Genomic DNA, 20,010 nt, shown 5'->3' on the forward strand with positions numbered 1-20,010 from the left:
ATTCAGTAGTCAATGATGAGTATTGATAAGGATTTTCAAATAAATCTATATGTTAAAAAAGTGAAGGTACGTGTTACATACCTATGTGGTGATAGACTTGAGAATCTGCAGCTGTCCCTAGTCAGATGACTGCGTGCAGAAAAAAAAGTGCAAATGCAAGCCTGAATGAGAATAAGTGAGAGATCCGGTTATGCAAAATTCATAGTGTATATGCTCCACGCGTTACATGCACGTATCATATAGGGCTACGTACCTGTCTGTTGTCTAGAGGGGATGGGACAACAAAGAGGCACGGTATTCCTTGATTGCTGGTAAATAATGATGTTTGTCTATCAAAGGTATAAAAAATTGAATTACCATCAGCACTATATAAAGTGAAAATAAAGATTTTTACCAAAAAACACGTACTGCAGGTATTATGGTTATGCCATGTGTCCAGTGTTGGTAAGTAAGAAATATGAATCCTGTTCATAGAATGGGGGTCAATGCTGCCACCTAAGGTAATTTATCACTGTCAGTTTTTTCTCTGTTTGCAGAGAACCGTTGCTCCACTAGTTGTTTGGGACGCCCTCAGGTCTCCACAATGAGCGAGTGTCTCTGTTGGTTACTACAGATATGTGCGGCTCATTGTTGTCCTGAGAAGTTTAAACAGATAAAAAGATAGTAGTGAATGATTCCTTTCTTGCGGATGGAGTCTCAGTGCAGGCACAATAGTCTGCTGCTGCACTGATACCCCTGTAGTATAGTAGTTATTGCGTTTACAGATGCCTGTATTTGCAGTTAGTTATAGTTGTCTGTGTTTGAGTACCTTATCTTGTGTCCTCTCCGGGGTTCTGGTTCCTCACTCTCTGTGTAGTGAACGGTCTCGGAGACAGCCCCGGACGGTGGTGTCTCTCTCTACCAGAACTCTTTCCTACCGTCACTATGGGTGCAGGGGGTGACCAAAGAGCTTTTTGTGTAGCGATTAATTTGAAAATCCTTATCAGTACTCTATATAATATTCTCATACCTTTTTTATTCTTAATTATAGCTACCTCATGTGTAACACTTATAGATCAATAGATATTCAAGCTTTCCTGCAGGCTCAGGGAGCATCAGTGTCAGCGCGAACTATCCGTCGGCATTTAAATGAAATGAAACGCTATGGCAGGAGATCCAGGGGGACCCCAGTGCTGACACAGAGACATAAAAAAGCAAGACTATAATTTGCCAAAATGAACTTGAGTAAAATCCTGCTGAGATAGAGCTTTTTGGTAAAGCACATCATTCTACTGTTTACTGAAAACGGAATGAGGCCTACAAAGAAAAGAACACAGTACGTACAGTGAAATATGGTGGAGGTCAATGATGTTTTGGGGTTGTTTTGCTGACTCTGGCACTGGGCGCCTTGAATGTGTACAAGGCATCATGGAATCTGAGGATTACCAACGGATTTTGGGTCGCACTGTACAGCCCAGTGTCAGAAAGATTGGTTTGCGTCTGAGATCTTGGGTCTTCCAGCAGGACGATGAACCCAAACATACATCATAAAGTTCCCAGAAATGGATGGCAACAAAGCGCTGGAGAGTTCTGAAGTGGCAGCAAGATCTAAATCCCATTGAACACCTGTGGAGAGATCTTAAAATTACTGTTGGGAAAAGGCGCCTTCCAATAAGAGACTGGAATACTTGTGAGAAAAAAGACCAATGGATCCAGGCGCTGCTCTATCCAGGTATACACAGGATGCAGGTGAGTGTTCTTAATCAAGCAATTTTATTGAACACAAAACAACAAAAGGATCATGACGCGTTTCGGGGTAAATTCCCCTTCCTCAGATGATCTAGCTGATCATCTGAGGAAGGGGAATTTACCCCGAAACGCGTCATGATCCTTTTGTTGTTTTGTGTTCAATAAAATTGCTTGATTAAGAACACTCACCTGCATCCTGTGTATACCTGGATAGAGCAGCGCCTGGATCCATTGGTCTTTTTTCTCACAAGTATTCCAGTTTCTACAGGGCGTTGACACGCTCCTGTGACCATCAGGCTCGGCAGCTCATCCAACTCTATCTGGTACCCCAATCAAGGGGTGATATGCGCAATTCTTCTACTTTAAGGTGAGCGGCCACCCTGACTTAAGTCCTGGGTGTACATTCAGCATACTTTTTGGTTCCCTCACCTGCCAAGGGTAATACACGAGGCGCTGCCTCCCGGTTGTCTTTTTTGTCTTTATTTCTTCCAATAAGAGAGACCTGGAGCAGTTTGCAAAGGAAGAGTGGTCCAACATTCCGGCTGAGAGGTGTAAGAAGCTTATTGATGGTTATAGGAAGCGACTGATTTCAGTTATTTTTTTCCAAAGGATGTGCAACCAAATATTAAGTTAAGGGTGCCAATAATTTAGTCCAGACCATTTTTTGAGTTTGGTGACATTATGTCCAATTTTCTTTTTTTCCTCCCTTTTTGGGTTTAGTTCCAATATACACAAAGGGAACAAACATGTGTATAGGAAAACATGTGTTATTTCAATCCTTTTCTGTGAGAAATACTTCATTTTCTTGAAAAATGTCAGGGGTGCAAACATTTACGGCCTTGACTGTGTGTGTGTGTGTGTGTGTGTGTGTATATATATATATATATATATGTATATGTGTGTATATATATATATATATGTATATGTGTGTGTGTGTATATATATATATATATATATATATATATATATATATATATACTCACACACACACATTTATATCTTACTCGGCTGTCACCAAAATTTCTTACAAATCCTAATAAAATCCCTCTTAATAAAGCATTTTTTCGTTCCTAGTAATGTTTGTTCATTACTAATGTGTTTTATTGATATATACTGTTTTTTATAAAGTTTTATTTTTTTCCTTTAGGGATTGTGCCATTGATCCAACTTGTGTTCTTTGCATGGACTGCTTTCAGAACAGTATTCACAAAAATCACCGGTACAAGGTATATATTGTGTCTCTGCAGTGTATATTGTGGATCCATAAATGTTCTCGGTGTGACAGTCACTGAATAATGATAATATAATATTACCTTACAGATGCACTCCTCAATGGGAGGGGGTTTCTGTGATTGTGGTGACACAGAAGCCTGGAAGTCTGGTCCCTACTGCAAAATCCACGAACCAGGTGCTTCAGATCAGGTAAGATTTATTTGCCCATATTTTTATCACTGTTGCTTAAAGAATACTTGTCATGATCTTGTTAAATTTTATAATCCTCCCAGTTCGCAGGCGTGACATCATCTGAAGCCATACAGGGGAGAACTTCCTCCCACACTCTGCTACACACACCCCAGAGAAGTTCAGTGTGTGAGATGAGCTATGGTATGCTAAGGCTGTACCCCCCCCCCCCCAAACTCAGCACTCCAGACTGCATTTCCTGATTTTGGAACTCTGCCAGGCCAGCAGGAGTCCAAAGCCCGTTCAAAAGATGGGGAAAAATGTGCTCTGGACAAGTAGGGAGACACCTAGTGGCAGTGGCAGAGAAGTTCAGTGTGTGAGATGAGCTATGATTGGCTAAGGCTGTACCCCATAGAATCACCGTCTGTAGCCCTCCAGATTGAAGATAACAAGGCAAATAGTACGGGATTCAAACAAATCAATCAACACCAATATTGCAGAAATTTGCTAATCCAGTACGTTACTGTGGATATGAGTTATTGCCATTGAATTGTAAATCTTTTATCTTTCAGGATACTGGATTTCAATTAACCGAAGAGCTTTTATCCCAGACTAGGAAAGTATTTCCCGTTGTCATACAGTATATTACAGACATGCTGATCTGGGGAGAACAGAAGAGTCTGCCGGCCTATCTGAAGACAGGGTAATGCTCACTTGTGTCATGATTTGTATAGTTTATAGTTCTATGGCATATAGTAATATTGTTCTACTGCTCAGAGGAGACTTCATCTGCCGTTACCTCTGCGCTTTCATAATAATGTCTTGCCGCTACCTAACACTCCTAGAACAAGCATTCTATATCCAGACACGGTATTGACAATATTGTAATATTCAGAGAGTGCAGTTTGCGCAGGTTTTACGTGGAGGATATGGGGCGAGGGAATAATATATGAAAAGTAGCATAAAGGTCAGTTCATTTTTGCAAAGGGTGAACAATCAAGTCACGTCACTTCTTAAAATTTTCAGACCAGAGAGAACCGTATTTTTTAGATAGCTTACAAATGCTGAATGAGGTGAATGTATTTTGAATGGGGAAAGAGGAGAACAAAAGGATCTAACATGCCTAATTTCTCTGACATCTCCGCCTGGTAGATAACTTTCCACAGCAATGGGCCGCTGCCAGTGATCTATGTTGCCAACTATTAAAGAGTAAGAAATGCATGGAGAAAAGTCGAGAAGACGTGGCAACTCACCAGCTGACAGGATAACAATGTTTATTAGGTAGGTGCTTTACACAGACATCCAAAAATCGTGCTGACACGCTGCGGGAGAGTGGAATGGGATTTGGGGGCAAGGCTATGTCTCAAGTCACGTGACGCTTCATTCGGCCTCCGTGAAATGGACGTTGTCTTGCCCCCGCTCCCATTCCACTCTCCCACAGCGTCAGCCCAATTTTTGAATGTCTGTGTAAAGCATCTACCTACGTTATCCTGTTGTCAGTTGGTGAGTTGCCATGTCTTCTTGACTTTTCTCCATGCATTTCTTGTTGCTTCTGTCTGACATTGAGCACCACGCTGACACACAGCTGACCGCTATCTTTTCCATGCGTGGCTTTGTTTGGTGATTGTGCGGACTGTATTCTGCCTCCAGTGCCTGGTTTGTTCTTTTTGTGCTGATAAACTATTAAAGAGTATCTATCATCAACTAAACTTTCCCTAATTCCCCTCCCCATCTGTCCCTGACTCTAACTATCTCTATCCCTGCGATTATTTCTAGTTAAAACCTCCTGTAAATACCTTTTTTCCCTCTATCTTCGGAAGCTCAGTATGGTGCGCTTTGTGCGAGGGGAATAAATGGGCGTGACCCGGCAGGCACTACGTCATCTGATGCCTGCCAGGGCCAGCTTCCACCCTTCTTCCTGTATGCAGCGCCCCCTCTCGGGAGCACGCATACAGGCTGAGTACAGGGCAGGGATGGCAGCCTCTGAGTCTCCTCCTCTCTGTTTGGCTATACACGTGCCATACAGAGAGAAGGTGCATTGTAGGACAGAGCTGTCGCGCCCTGCAGTAATACGAGCACAGCACTCGCTCCCTCCTGTCCAATCGACAGGCGGGGAGCTGCACGGAGTGTGCGATTTTGGACTCAACAGCCAGGCTGGCGTGAGTCCGAAATCACTGAAAAAGCTTGTGGCCAGGGGCTTCTAGGGAGACCGCTAGTGGCCACAGTTTCAAAATGAAAATAGACATGAAAGGAAACATATATATATATATATATATATATATATATGTATGTATAGGAAAAATATATATATATGTGTGTGTGTGTATATATATATATATATATATATATATATATATATTAAGCTATAAAATATTTTTTTTAAAAACCTTTTGATGAGAGGTACTCTTTGACTGTTTTAATACTGTTTTTTCAAAATTTGAGCAGTGTAAACGTTGACCATAGCAACCAATCAGATCACTTCTTGAAGCTTTTAAAAACGCCTATGAAAATAAAAGAAGCAATCTGATTGGTTGCTATTGGCAACTATTCAACTTTTCCTCTGCAGAGATTTTGATAAGTCTGAAGCGCAACTAGATCAGAACCTGACACTGGTCCCAAAGTGAATGAAGTCCGATCAAACAGGTAGGAGTATGTAGGGATATAGTATGTAGGGAACTTGCAGGGAGAAATATATACGGAGCACTCACCAGGTAGGCTTGATAGTAAAATCTTTATTTCAATATAATCCAAACAGATAAAAATCTTGCTCAGTGGGGAGCGGAAGCAGCAGCGCGCACTGGGCGATGGTGACATGCCCCTGTGCGTGAAACGGCCGCCGTCGCTCGGTGCACGGCCTCCGTTCTCCACTGAACAAGATTTTTATCTGTTTGGATTATATTGAAATAAAGATTTTACTATCAAGCCTACCTGGTGAGTGCTCCGTATATATTTCTCTATATCCCGGCAGGTTTTGATAAGTCTCCCCCCATTAGCGATGTAGTGGTTGAGTCAACTTGATTTGCAGAGAGCAGATCTGTTGTCATGGCAGCCCCAGGCCTGTACTAGGCTTTCATGGCCGCCATTAACCTATCCATTGCTGCATCTAATGGATCAATGTAATACTTTAGTATAAGAGTTATGTCTCTTTAAAAGCGAGGAAAATAATATTAAAATGTAAAAACAATACTTGGCTATGACATCGAGTTACCTTTTTATTGAAAGTATTAAAACTATCATGTTCTACCTGAGAACAAAAAAAAGCGAAGGGGCTTAGTTCTTCTCCCATATACATAGCTTAACTCTGATAATTGATAAGGACAATTGTAAAGGGGTATTCCAGGAAATTTTTTTTTTTTTTTTTATATATCAACTGGCTCCAGAAAGTTAAACAGATTTGTAATTTACTTCTATTAAAAAATCTTAATCCTTTCAGTACTTATGAGCTTCTGAAGTTAAGGTTGTTCTTTTCTAAGTGCTCTCTGATGACACGTGTCTCAGGAACCGCCCAGTTTAGAAGCAAATCCCCATAGCAAACCTCTTCTAAACTGGGCGGTTCCCGAGGCACGTGTCATCTGTTAGACAGAAAAGAACAACCTTAACTTCAGAAGCTCATAAGTACTGAAAGGATTAAGATTTTTTAATAGAAGTAATTTACAAATCTGTTTAACTTTCTGGAGCCAGTTGATAGATATATAAAAAGTTTTTTCCCTGGAATACCCCTTAATTCTAATATATTCATCAGCTTTATCTAGGAAGATAGGCCACTGCCAGACACATCTGATGCCCCATAACCAAGGCAAATAAAGGATTAGAGAGGTACAAATACACTTTAATTCTTGTGTCAGGAGACCGCTTATAGGCCCTGTAGACCCTAGCACAGTGTTTTTCAACCATGGTGCCTCCAGCTGTTGCAAAACTACAACTCCCAGCGTGCCCGGACAGCCGTTGGCTGTCCGGGCATGCTGGGAATTGTAGTTTTGCAACAACTGGAGGCACCCTGGTTGAAAAACACTGCTCTAGCACAATGATTAGAGATGAGCGAACTTACAGTAAATTCGATTCGTCACGAACTTCTCGGCTTGGCAGTTGATGACTTTTCCTGCATAAATTAGTTCAGCTTTCAGGTGCTCCGGTGGGCTGGAAAAGGTGGATACATTCCTAGGAAAGTGTCTCCTAGGACTTTATCCACCTTTTCCTGCCCACCGGAGCACCGGAAAGCTGAACTAATTTATGCAGGAAAAGTCATCAACTGCCGAGCCGAGAAGTTCGTGACGAATCGAATTTACTGTAAGTTCGCTCATGATCTTTGAAGGCAGGGAGGTCTGTACTGCTATTTATGTCAATGCATGCATTGTCCTGACCATCCACGTTTCTCCTCAGCAGCCCAGACAAGTCGGAGCATTACTACTGTGTCCTGTACAGTGACGAGCACCACTCCAATGATCATTTCTTCTACAGTCTGCAAAGATCCCTGGGCTGTGACATGAAAGAGGCCCAAGCAATAACCAGTGCAGCCGAGCGACAGGTCAGTGAATGTTTTGTTCTTCACAGATCCTCCACTAATAATACTAATAAAAAGCATTAAAGAGGCTGTCTCCTCATCAAAGGCTTATCCATAGCATATGACACTAGTAAGACCTCCGGTGAATGCTAAAGCAAAGTGTCAACACCTAGAGAGTACTGGGCTTCTTGTCATATCTGCCTAGCTTTTTCTAGGTGCTTGCATGGTTTTTATAGTTAAAGTGGTACAGTGTTCCCTCAAGTTACAATATTAATTGGTTCCAGGACGACCATTGTATGTTGAATTCATTGTATGTTGAGACCAGAACTCTATGGAAACCTGGTAATTGGTTCTGAAGCCACCAAAATGTCATCCAAAAAATAGGAAAAAGTGAGGATTAAAGATAAATAATATAGATAAAGCAAATCCTTACATATAAAAGTAATAAAGAGCTGCTGGGAGCTGTAATCACTGTCTATTTCAGTGTTTCCCAAAGAGGGTGCCTCCAGCTGTTGCAAAACTACAACTCCCAGCATGCCCGGACAGCCTTCGGCTATCCGGGCATGCTGGGAGTTGTAGTTTTGCAACAGCTGGAGGCACCCTCTTTGGGAAACACTGGTCTATGTAGAGGACAGGAGCTTCTTCAGGGTCCTTTACAGAACACACAGTGTCCTAAAAAATAAAAAGTAACATGGAGCCGCCCTCACCTGGTGTCCAAAGGAGCAGCTAACCCTGGCACAGGTAAAGTGTACACAACATGTAATACCTCCCTGTACTGTAGGGGGCGCTACCAGACACCAGTCAGTGCATATACTTTAGTAATACAGGAGTTTTACCAGTGAATGTCCATTCTGATTGGTCGGTTCTTCCAGCCCTGGACACGTTACACAGATTCCATAGCATTGTATGTTGAGTCTGGTTTCAAGTTACAATGGTCCAGAAAAGATAATTGTATGTTGAAACTATTGTATGTTGAGGCCATTGTAAGTTGAGGGATCACTGTACTCCAGTGGAAAACATTTTTTTTTTATTTTTTTATTTTTTTTTTTTTTATTTTTTTTTTTTATCAACTGGTTCCAGAAAGTTAAACAGATTTGTAAATGACTTCTATTAAAAAAAATCTTAATCCTTCCAGTACTTATTAGCTGCTGAAAACTACAGAGGAAATTCTTTTCTTTTTGGAACACAGTGCTCTCTGCTGACATCTCTGTCCATTTTAAGAACTGTCCAGAGTAGGAGAAAATCCCCATAGCAAACATATGCTGCTCTGGACAGTTCCCTAAAATGGACAGAGATGTCAGCAGAGAGCACTGTGGTCATGATGTCAGCAGAGAGCACTGTGTTTCAAAAAGAAAATAATTTCCTATGTAGTATTCAGCAGCTAATAATTACTGGAAGGATTAAGATGTTTTAAGAGAAGTCATTTACAAATCTGTTTAACTTTCTGGCACCAGTTGATTTAAAAAAAAAATAAAAATAGTTTTACACCGGAGTACCCCTTTATTAGTAGCTGCTAGAGATAGCCAAGTGCAGCATTAGGCTGTTTCTGTGGCTCCTATAGAGAAATAGAAAGGCATGTGCCACCTTCAGCTCTATACTAACTGGAGAGTTCTGTAGCCATTCTATAGATTGTGTGGGCTCCAGCTGTTGGACACCCCCAACCCCCACAATCATATAGTTAACCCCTATCCTGTGGAGAGTGAATAACTTAAAGGGGTACTCCACTGGAAAACATTTTCTTTTCAAATCAACTGATGCCACAAAGTTAAACAGATCTGTAAATTACTTCTATTAAAAAATCCCAATCCTTCCAGTACTTATAATACACAGGAAGTACTTAAGTACTCCACTGTATAAAACACAGGAAGTTCTTTTCTTTTTGAATTTCCTTTCTCCTTGACCATAAGTGCTCTCTGCTGACACCACCTCTGTCAATTTTAGGAACTGACCAGAGTAGGAGAAAATCCCCAAAGCAAACCTCTCTTGCTCAGGACAGTTCCTGACATAGACAGAGGTGTCAGCAGAGAGCACTTGTGGTCAGGCAAAAAGAAAATAACTTCTTGTGGAGCATACAGCAGCTGAGAAGTACTGGAAGGATAGGGATTTTTTAATAGAGGTAATTTACAAATCTGTTTAACTTTCTTGCACCAGTTGATTTAAAAGAAAACGTTTTCCAGTGGAGTACCCCTTTAACATGGTGGGGAAACTCCTAGAGCAGTGTTTCCCAACCAGGGTGCCTCCAGCTGTTGCAAAACTACAACTCCCAGCATGCCTGGACAGCCTTTCGCAACAGCTGGAGGCAACCTGGCTGGGAAAAGACTAGGGTACAGCATAGGGAACAAATCATAAATTGGGAGCATTTGGATAAAGCAGTGTTTCCCAACCAGGGTGCGTCCAGCTGTTGCAAAACTACAATTCCCAGCATGCCTGGACAGCCTTTCGCAACAGCTGGAGGCAACCTGGCTGGAAAAAGACTAAGGTACAGCATAGGGAACAAATCATAAATTGGGAGCGTTTGGATAAAGCAGTGTTTCCCAACCAGGGTGCCTCCAGCTGTTGCAAAACTGCAACTCCCAGCATGCCCGGACAGCCTCTGGCTGTCCGGGCATGCTGGGAGTTGTAGTTTTGCAACAGCTGGAGGCACCCTGGTTGGGAAGCTCTACCCTAGAGGCAAGCTTATAGACTTTATGTAGAGCCCATCATTAGTATACAGTAGTAGGAGACAGTAGGAAGGAACCGCTCTCAGCTGGATGCTTTTTTAATTTTTTACATTTTTTTTTTGATTATTATTATTATTTTTTTAATGTTCTTAACGTTTATTTGGGACTCTCAGCACCTGGACCCCCACTGATCAAAACTTTTCACAGATCTGAATGACATGTCAGAAGTTTTTTTTTTTTATAACAGTAACACTTTAATATCTTTAGTGCTATATCCAGAAACTGCATATTTGCAAGGAATACAAACCACACATACAGCTGCTTGGTTGTTCTTAGCTATAATACCTAATAAGCTTTCAAAGTATTAGTAGTTTAATACCTTTTAACCTCTTGAATCCCTGAACCAGGGCCGTACGACTGTTAAACAAGGCACTTTAGAAGAATGTCAAGAAATTGCTGAAAAGCTCAAGGTAATCACTACTTGTTTCTTAGCTAACATCTATTTGTTACATCATTTCTTGTTTAACCCAAAAAATTTACAAAAATAAACATAAAAAATTAAACAAATATAGGTGCTATATTTGCCATGAATTCCTTTACTTTTGGAGTATTAAAGGGGTATTCCAGGAAAAAAAAAATCTTTTTTAGATCAACTGGCTCCTGAAAGTTGTTTTATAAAGTTGATTTGTAAATTACTTTGATTAAAAAATATTAATCCTTCCAATAATTATCAGCTTCTGAAGTTGAGTTGTTCTTATCTGTCTGGAAACAGTGCTCTCCGCTGACATCTCTGCTTGTCTCGGGAACTGCACAGAGCAGAATAGGTTTGCTATGGGAATTTGTTTCTACTCTGGGCAGTTCCCAAGACACGTGTCATCAGAGAGCACTTAGACAGAAAAGAACAACTCAACTTCAGCAGCTCATAAGTATTGAAAGGATTAAGATTTTTTAATAGAAGTAATTTACAATTCTGCTTAACTTTCTGGAGCCAGTTGATATATAAAAAAAAAAGTTTTTTCCTGGATAACCTCTTTAAAGTAGCGGTATGCACACCTTTCTGGTGTTAAGCTCAGGGCACAACACCAAATAATGGAGCAGTGTACACATTGGTCCTAACTTACTTAAATCCGAGTGTTCTTTCTGGAGTGTTTTAGATTTCACTCCTCTTTTTCTGGGAGCTGATTTACTAATGTGTCGCACGTGTCGGTTCATTTTCTGTCTCATGTTTTTTTTGTGTTGCACGGGAAAATGGGTCACACATACTCCAAGTTAAAAGAAAAAAACTAAAAAAAACATGGGTATAGAATACAAATCATCAATAGCATGTGCCAAACCATACAAGTAAAACACCAGATTTAATGTGAACTAAGCAAAAAAAAATTTTTATGGACTTATTTAATATAGTTCATATATACATATATACAATTAAAGGCATATTTTACTGTTTAAAATGCATTTCATATTCTAAAAATCCTTGTGTAGAACTGTAAAACAATGGGGAAAAAAAAAAGAAAATAGTTTTTTAAGCACTCCCCACCACGATAAGCTGTGCCTTTTCCCAAATCACTCGCTTTTGGTAGTTTTTACACATCCTCTTGGCTGTCTGTTATTCTGTGCGCCAAACTCACGCTTTTTCAGGAGTGATTTTGGAAGTACTAATTTCTGCTTTTTGTCGGGAACACGCACATTTTTTTGGCTAACCATGCCTATTTTCTTGTAATAAAACAACACTCAGAGTGTTTTCAAAAGTGTAGGTTGTGCGTTGTAAAATTTGGGAGCAGAATTAGTCGCACGGATGGTGCAACAAAAATTTAGGCACATAAACCGAGAAAAAAAGTCGGTTGGACTTAAGTAAATCAGGGCCATTGTGCAATGATCCAAAGGAGTCTTGTAGAAGAAGAATGCTTGGCGGAATTTACCTGACAATGATGGGTTGAACAACCAATTAGGGACAAGATATTAAAAAAAAAAAAAAAAAAAAAAAATATATATATATATATATATATATATATATATATATATATATATACACATTTAATAATAAACAAAGGACAATGGTAGCGATACCGTTGTCCCAAGCTTGTCTTGACGTATTAGAGACTTCACAATAACACAGTATATATATATATATATATATATATATATATATATATATATATGTGTATATATATATATATATGTGTGTGTGTGTGTGTTGTGTATATGTAATATATTCTTTGGCAATCTGCAATGTTTTTTTATTTTTTTATTTGTCATTTTAAAAAATAAAGTGTAACCTGTCACGACCACAGTGATCTCTGCTGACACCTCTGTCCATTTTAGGAACTGTTTGCTATGGGGATTTTCTCCTGCTCTGGACCGTTCCTGACATGGACAGAGGTGTCAGCAGAGAGCACTGTGGTCAGACAGAAAAGAAATCCAAAAATAAAATAATTTCCTCTGTAGTATACAGCCGCTAATAAGTACTGGAAGGAATAAGATTTTTTTAATAGAAGTAATTTACAAATCTGTTTAACTTTCTGGCATCAGTTGATTTAAAAAAAAGTTTTCCACCTGAGTACCCCTTTAACCCCTTAACGACAATGGACTTAATGTACGTCATGGTGCTGTGGTACTTAACGCACCATGACGTACATTTACTCTCTGTCATAACCGCGAGCACCGGACCGGTGCTCGCGTCATGTGCGGCAGGTCCCGGCTACTATCAGCAGCCAGGGACCCGCTTGTAATGGCGGACATCCGCGATCACGTGGATGTCTGCCATTAACCCCTCTGATGTCGTAATCAATACAGATCACGGCATCTACGGCAGTGCGGTACTTTAAATGGATGATTGGATCGCCCGCAGCGCTGCCGCGGAGATCTGATCATCCAGCATGGCGGCCGGAGGTCCCCTCACCTGGCTTCGAGATCGAGCAGACCAGAGCAGAAGATCACTGATAACACTGATCAGTGCTATGTCCCTATGGGGACTATTAAAGTGTAAAAATGAAAGTAAAAAAATGTGAAAAATCCCCTCCCCCAATAAAAATGTAATATGTCCTTTTTTCCCATTTTACCCCCATAAAGTGTAAAAAAAAAAAAAAAATAGAAAACTTAGACAGAAAACTTCAGAAGCTAATAACTATTGGAAGGATTAAGATTTTTTAATAGAAGTAATTTACAAATCTGTTTAACTTTCTGGAGCCAGTTGATATATATAAAAAAAAGTTTTTGCCTGGAATACCCCTTTAAGGTCAAAATGGCCTGAGTCCTTAAGGGGTTAAATGCATCAGGTGAACATCATATATAAAACAGAGATAGCAATGAGAGTCTGGACGAAGACCTATTTTATGTAAAAACTAAGGAGTTCTATATACTCTTTGTAACAAAATTATTGAGACAACCTGTGAGATTCAGAGACCCCCAGTGTGGGACCCATCGTTGTCAGGTAAGCGCCACCAATCGTCCTTCTTATACAAGATTAATTTGGAATGTTCTTGTGACTGATGATAAACTATGATGTAAAACATCTGACTAAATAAGAAATTGTTTTCCTTGCTCAGTTCTCCTTTCATCTTTCCCCTATTCCAAATGTTATCAAAGAGTAGTGCACATAAGTGCAGGTAAAATACAGTAACTCCATGATCACACTGCACAGAGTTTGTTTGCACACGATCAAATTTTATCTCTTATTTATTCTAAACCGCACAAAATAGCAACTCAAATATTTACATTGCCCAAAGCTCCTGTGATAAGATTTTCCCAACATAAAAGGTGTTATCCAGGCAAAAGCTTTCATATATATATATATATATATATATATATATATATATATATATATATATATATATCAACTGGCTCCAGAAAGTTAAAGAGATATGTAAATTACTTCTACTAAAAAATCATAATCCTTTCAGTACTTATGAGCTGCTGAAGTTGAGTTGTTCTTTTCTGTCTAAGTGCTCTCTGATGACACGTGTCTCAGGAACTGTCCAGAGTAGAAGCAAATCCCCCATAGCAAACCTCTTCTAAACTGGGTGGTTCCCGAGACATGTGTCATCAGAGAGCACTTAGACAAAAAAGAACAACCTTAACTTCAGAAGCTCATAAGTACTGAAAGGATTAAGATTTTTTTAATCGAAGTAATTACAATTACAAATCTGTTTAACTTTCTGGAGCCTCTTCTACTCTGTGCAGTTCCCGAGACAAGCAGAGATGTCATCAGAGAGAACTGTTGCCAGACAGAAAAGAACAACTCAACTTCAGCAGCTGATAATTATTGGAAGGATTAAGATTTTTTTAATAGAAGCAATTTACAAATCTGGCCAATTAGGTAGAGACTCGGCACCACCCTTGTTCACACTGAGGATAGGCAATAGCGCAACTGTGCTGTGTCTTTCCTTGCAACTGCTGGAGGGACTTCGGTGGTGCTCTACGTGCAAACTAAGTCCATACAATATATCCACAATTATGAGCAGAGAAAACGGAGCAACTCACCACACCGAACCAGATGATCTTTGCAAGTGGTACTTAATTCTGAAAGCTTCAACCATAGACAACAAGCAGGGAAGAGTGCACGGGAGACGCGGGGGTATCCTCTCGGAGGATACCCCCGCGTCTCCCATGCACTTTTCCCTGCTTGTTGTCTATGGTTGAAGCTTTCAGATTAAAGTACCACTTGCAAAGATCATCTGGTTTGGTGTGGTTAGTTGTACAGATGAGCGAACTTACAGTAAATTCGATTCGTCACGAACTTCTCGGCTCGGCAGTTGATGACTTTTCATGCATAAATTAGTTCAGCTTTCAGGTGCTCCCGTGGGCTGGAAAAGGTGGATACAGTCCTAGGAGACTCTTTCCTAGGACTGTATCCACCTTTTCCAGCCCACCGGAGCACCTGAAAGCTGAACTAATTTATGCATGAAAAGTCATCAACTGCCGAGCCGAGAAGTTCGTGACGAATCGAATTTACTGTAAGTTCGCTCATCTCTAGTGAGTTGCTCCGTTTTCTCTGCTCTTGATTGTGAATTTGCAAATCTGTTTAACTTTCTGGAGTCAGTTGATATTTAAAAAAAATGTTTTTTCCTGGAATACCCCTTTAATTCTCTCTCTCTATACAACCGCATAGAGGCTCCCGAGTGTATTACTATTATAATGTCTTGTTAAATCAAATGAGATGCAACCCAGTAAGGATAAGAATGATCCCCACCTAGCTGAGGACTTCTGTTGTCTTACTTGATGTTAGATGTTCTCTTTCTTGTACTCGTATGTTATTTAGAATAGTTTATTTATGCTTAATACCTCAGACCTACTCTGAAAATGTGTCTCTGCGGCCTCTGCATGTGGAAGTTCTTAGCTTTTTGGTAATGGCGCATCAAACAGCTGCTTGCAGTCTTGGGATCTGGTTGAACAAGCTTTTAGCCTACTCAAGTAAGTTCATACGATTCATATTATTATTTTTTATCTCTATTGTTTTTGTTTTGTGTTACTATAGCAGTGTTTTCCAACCAGGTTGCCTCCAGGTGTTGCAAAACTACAACTCCCAGCATGCCCGGACAGCCAAAGGCTGTCCGGGCATGCTGGGAGTTGTAGTTTTGCATCACCTGGAGGCACCCTGGTTGGGAAACACTGTTCTATAGAGAGGGGTAGAGATGAGCGAACTTACAGTAAATTCGATTCGTCACGAACTTCTCAGCTCGGCAGTTGATGACTTATCCCTGCGTAAATTAGTTCAGCCTTCCGGTGCTCCGGTGGGCTGGAAAAGGTGGATACATTCCTAGGAAAGAGTCTCCTAGGACTGTATCCACCTTTTCCAGCCCACCGGAACACCTGAAAGCTGAACTAATTTATGCAGGAAAATTCATCAACTGCCGAGCCGAGAAGTTTGTGACGAATCGAATTTACTGTAAGTTCGCTCATCTCTAGAGAGGGGTTTAATGACAAGTTGAGAATGGATTAGAAAGAAATGGTGCCTAAAATATTTAAAGAAAACTAGTGACTAGTATCAGCATCATGTTATAGAGGAGGAGGCGCTGAGCAGATTGATATAGAACATATCAGGGGTTAAAGGGGTTATCCAGGAAAAAACTTTTTTATATATATATCAACTGGCTCCAGAAAGTTAAACAGATATGTAAATTGCTTCTATTAAAAAATCTTAATCCTTTCAGTACTTATGAGCTGCTGAAGTTGAGTTGTTCTTTTCTGTCTAAGTGCTCTCTGATGACATGTGTCTAGGGAACCGCCCAGTTTAGAAGCAAATCCCCCATAGCAAACCTCTTCTACTCTGTGCAGTTCCTGAGACAAGCAGAGATGTCAGCGGAGAGCACTGTTGCCAGACAGAAAACAACAACTCAACTTCAGCAGCTGATAATTATTGAAAGGATTAAGATTTTTTAATAGAAGTAATTTACAAATCTGTTTAACTTTCTGGAGCCAGTTGATATATATATACATATATATATATATATATATATATATATATATATATATATATATATATATATATAATATAAAAAAATGTTTTTTCCTGGAATACCCCTTTAAAAAAAAAAAAAAAAAAAAATACTTTTACTTACCTCCTGCACTCCAGCAGTGCTCCAGTCCCCCCGGCACCTCTCGGAAATCGTGACACCCGGGCCCTAAGCAACGTCAGGACCCAGAGTGTCACACTGCCCCTCACTGATCGCGGCGATGTCCGCCTGTGTGAATGGACCCAAGGGTGCTCTCTCTCACATACAGGATTTGCTGCATACTTGATGCTGCAGATCTTATGGTGCAGATTTAATTGTAAACTAAATTGTTGAACACCTCTTATATGTGCAGAATACTCATTGTAAATAGACCCTCAGGGTCAGTTCACACAACCTTTTTTTTTTTGCAGCAGCAGATTTGCTGTGGTAGATTTTGCTGCCCATTGACTTCAATGGGTAGCAACATTTGCTGCAGCGAAAAATAAGGATGTGTAAAATGATGCTTCAAAAAAAATAATCTGCTAATAAATTATCTTCTGTGTTTTTTAGGTGACTTTCGTCAGCTTTTCTGTCAAGTGTGTTTGGAGCCACAGACAACCACTGTAAAGCAGTTGTGCCATGTTAATTTGTTTATCCTGTGCGATGCCAGACTCCATAAAGGTGTGCCTCCCAAATCATGTAGAAAATACAAGAGCAGGGTTTTAGAGCCGAGTTAGAACTGCTCATTGTTTTTATAGTTTTTATTGTAATTCTTTAAAATACAGATGAATGCGCACCTTTTTCCAGAATATATACCTCAACATTGAAATATGAAATAAGGTTTTTATAGAGTGTATTTCAGCCCCTAAACATATGCCTAATTGTGTGTGTGGAGGGGGAGGTCCAGCCTCACCGGTGCTCCCATAGACAGTAAATAGACCTATACATGTGCTGATCCACAGCTTCATTCAGCAGATAGAGTCTGGTCCCTGTTCTCAAGAATGCAAAGGACCCCCAAGGTCAGCAACCCCACTTATCCCCTATCTTGTGAATATGGGAAATGTTTTTAGGGGCTGGAATTCCCCTTTAGGTGTCTAAAGAATGCATTCGAAGAGTACTGCTATATGATACGTAAATAACAATATACTGGAATATTCATTTTCCAGATGAGTAAACAGCCAAGCCTAACACTTTTAGAAATCCACATCCACACAATGCAGGAAAACACACACCATAATTGACCGTCTTTGGGGGGGGGGGGGGGGGGGAAGGGTAGGAGGGTGTAAAATCTGTAGCACATCAGTATATGCTCCAGAGACACTGCAGATTTAGTGTAGATGTTTAGCAAAATCTGCAATTGTCAATTTCAAATGTTATTCTACAATAGACCCATTTGGTGCAGGTTTTCTCTTGTGGATTGTGGTGCACATATGCCCCGCTACCAGTCCAACCAGTAAAAATCCTAGTAAACCTTTTGCAGAGAGAACTTTGATTTCAGGGATTTCCTTCTCTCTTGAGGAAGCCGCCGTAGCAGGTGGCGGAACGCGTGGGCCAAGCTGCCCCCCTAACTCTTTGTGAAGCCGTCTTTATACTTTGTTCAGTGTTATTGCCAGAGCATGAATCTCATTTCGTATGTAGATACTATAGTTACTATGCGTCTCTACTAGACTGTTTACACAGTGGGCATGGTAATTGGAATAGGAACATAGTGTCATTATTTATATTACTATTTGTTATAGTCACATTGGACACGTATACATATTTATCATTTTGTGGACATATTTATATTTTTATTACTATTCATTACTATATTTGCACTGGACACTTCATATATATATATATATGGTATGTTTTGGGGCTATTGAGATCTCTTTAGGTACTATATGTTCTGGCGTTTTCCATCTATGCATATGAGACTGTCTTCACCTTTGTATGCTATTGAGCGCCAGGTAGGGGGTTGAGGTAGGATTACATTCTTATGCTCTGGATACTTATATGTGTTTTTAAGTGTTTTTAATTGTGTGTATTCCCCCTTTCTTTGGTTTATGTCAATAGAAGTGTATTTATTACTTTATATACATGTGTTGGTGTGCATTACCCATGGTTTTATTCAGAGATTAGGGAAGGGACCATAGTCACTGGATGAAATAGTGTGGTGCCTGGGTGCTCATACCCCGACCTCCTATTCCGTCCTCCTATCTCGACCTACTATCTCAACCTCCTATCCCGACCTCCCATCCCGACCTCCTATCCCGACCTCCTATCCCGACCTCCCATCCCGACCTCCCATCCCGTCCTCCCATCCCGTCCTCCCATCCCGTCCTCCCATCCCGTCCTCCCATCCCGTCCTCCCATCCCGTTCTCCCATCCCGTCCTCCCATCCCGTCCTCCCATCCCGTTCTCCCATCCCGTCCTCCCATCCCGACCTCCCATCCCGACCTCTCACCCCGTCCTCCCACCCCGTCCTGTAATATGTGTACCAAGTATTGAAATATCTCCAGCCGTGCGGAAGTTATGTGGGAACATACATTTCCCATTGATTTGCATCAGACTTTAAACAAAAACCCCGACCCTCACAAATGGGGGTAGTGAAGGGTTAAATGAACTATCCTATATTTTAAGTGGACATATAAGTAACATGTGACCAAGTATTATCGAAATATCTCCAGCCGTTTGGGAAGTTATTCAGTAACATATATTTCCCATTGACTTGTATGGGACTTTAAACAAAAACCCCGCCCCTGGCAAATGGGGGTGAGTAAGGGTTAAATCACCTATCCTATGTTTGTTGTTGACATATTAGTAGCGTGTGCCAAGTTTCATGTTAATATCTTCAGCCGTTTGGACTTTATAGTGGAACATACACACACACACACACATTGGGGGAGATTTATCAAAACCTGTGCAGAGGAAGAGTGGTGCAGTTGCCCGTAGCAACCAATCAGATCGCTTCTTTCATTTTTAACAAGGCCTCTGCAAATTGAAAGAAGCAAGCTGATTGGTTGCTATGGGCAACTGGGCAACTTTTCCTTTGAATTGGTTTTCATAAATCTCCCCCATTAAAATTAAAAGGTTTATAGGCAAAGTATATTGGAACATACTTATATATATTGGAATATACTTTTTTTTTTCCTCCTAAAAGGAACTATTTGTTTAAACTGTAAAGCCATTTTAAATGTATTATACAAATGTTACTCTATTACCATATTAAAAACTTCACAAAACAATATTGGGGGAGATTTATCAAAACCTGTGCAGAGGAAGAGTGGTGCAGTTGCCCATAGCAACC

At 40.3% G+C, this 20,010-nt stretch overlaps 1 protein-coding gene across 2 annotated transcripts in view; it reads left to right on the forward strand.

Annotated features, from left to right (window-relative positions):
• UBR1 (ubiquitin protein ligase E3 component n-recognin 1) overlaps positions 1-20,010 on the forward strand; it is a 117,380-nt gene that overhangs the window by 16,553 nt on the left and 80,817 nt on the right. The window contains exons 3-9 of one of the 2 annotated variants that reach the window (XM_056547108.1): positions 2,876-2,954; positions 3,049-3,150; positions 3,702-3,832; positions 7,510-7,654; positions 10,698-10,760; positions 15,576-15,699; positions 17,292-17,402. In XM_056547108.1, coding sequence (XP_056403083.1) covers positions 2,876-2,954; positions 3,049-3,150; positions 3,702-3,832; positions 7,510-7,654; positions 10,698-10,760; positions 15,576-15,699; positions 17,292-17,402 — 755 coding nt within the window. The remainder of the gene's footprint in view (positions 1-2,875; positions 2,955-3,048; positions 3,151-3,701; positions 3,833-7,509; positions 7,655-10,697; positions 10,761-15,575; positions 15,700-17,291; positions 17,403-20,010) is intronic. The other variant, XM_056547109.1, reaches the window with a different exon arrangement.

This window comes from Hyla sarda, chromosome 11 (assembly GCF_029499605.1).
Source record: "Hyla sarda isolate aHylSar1 chromosome 11, aHylSar1.hap1, whole genome shotgun sequence".
Taxonomy (NCBI): Eukaryota; Metazoa; Chordata; class Amphibia; order Anura; family Hylidae; genus Hyla; species Hyla sarda.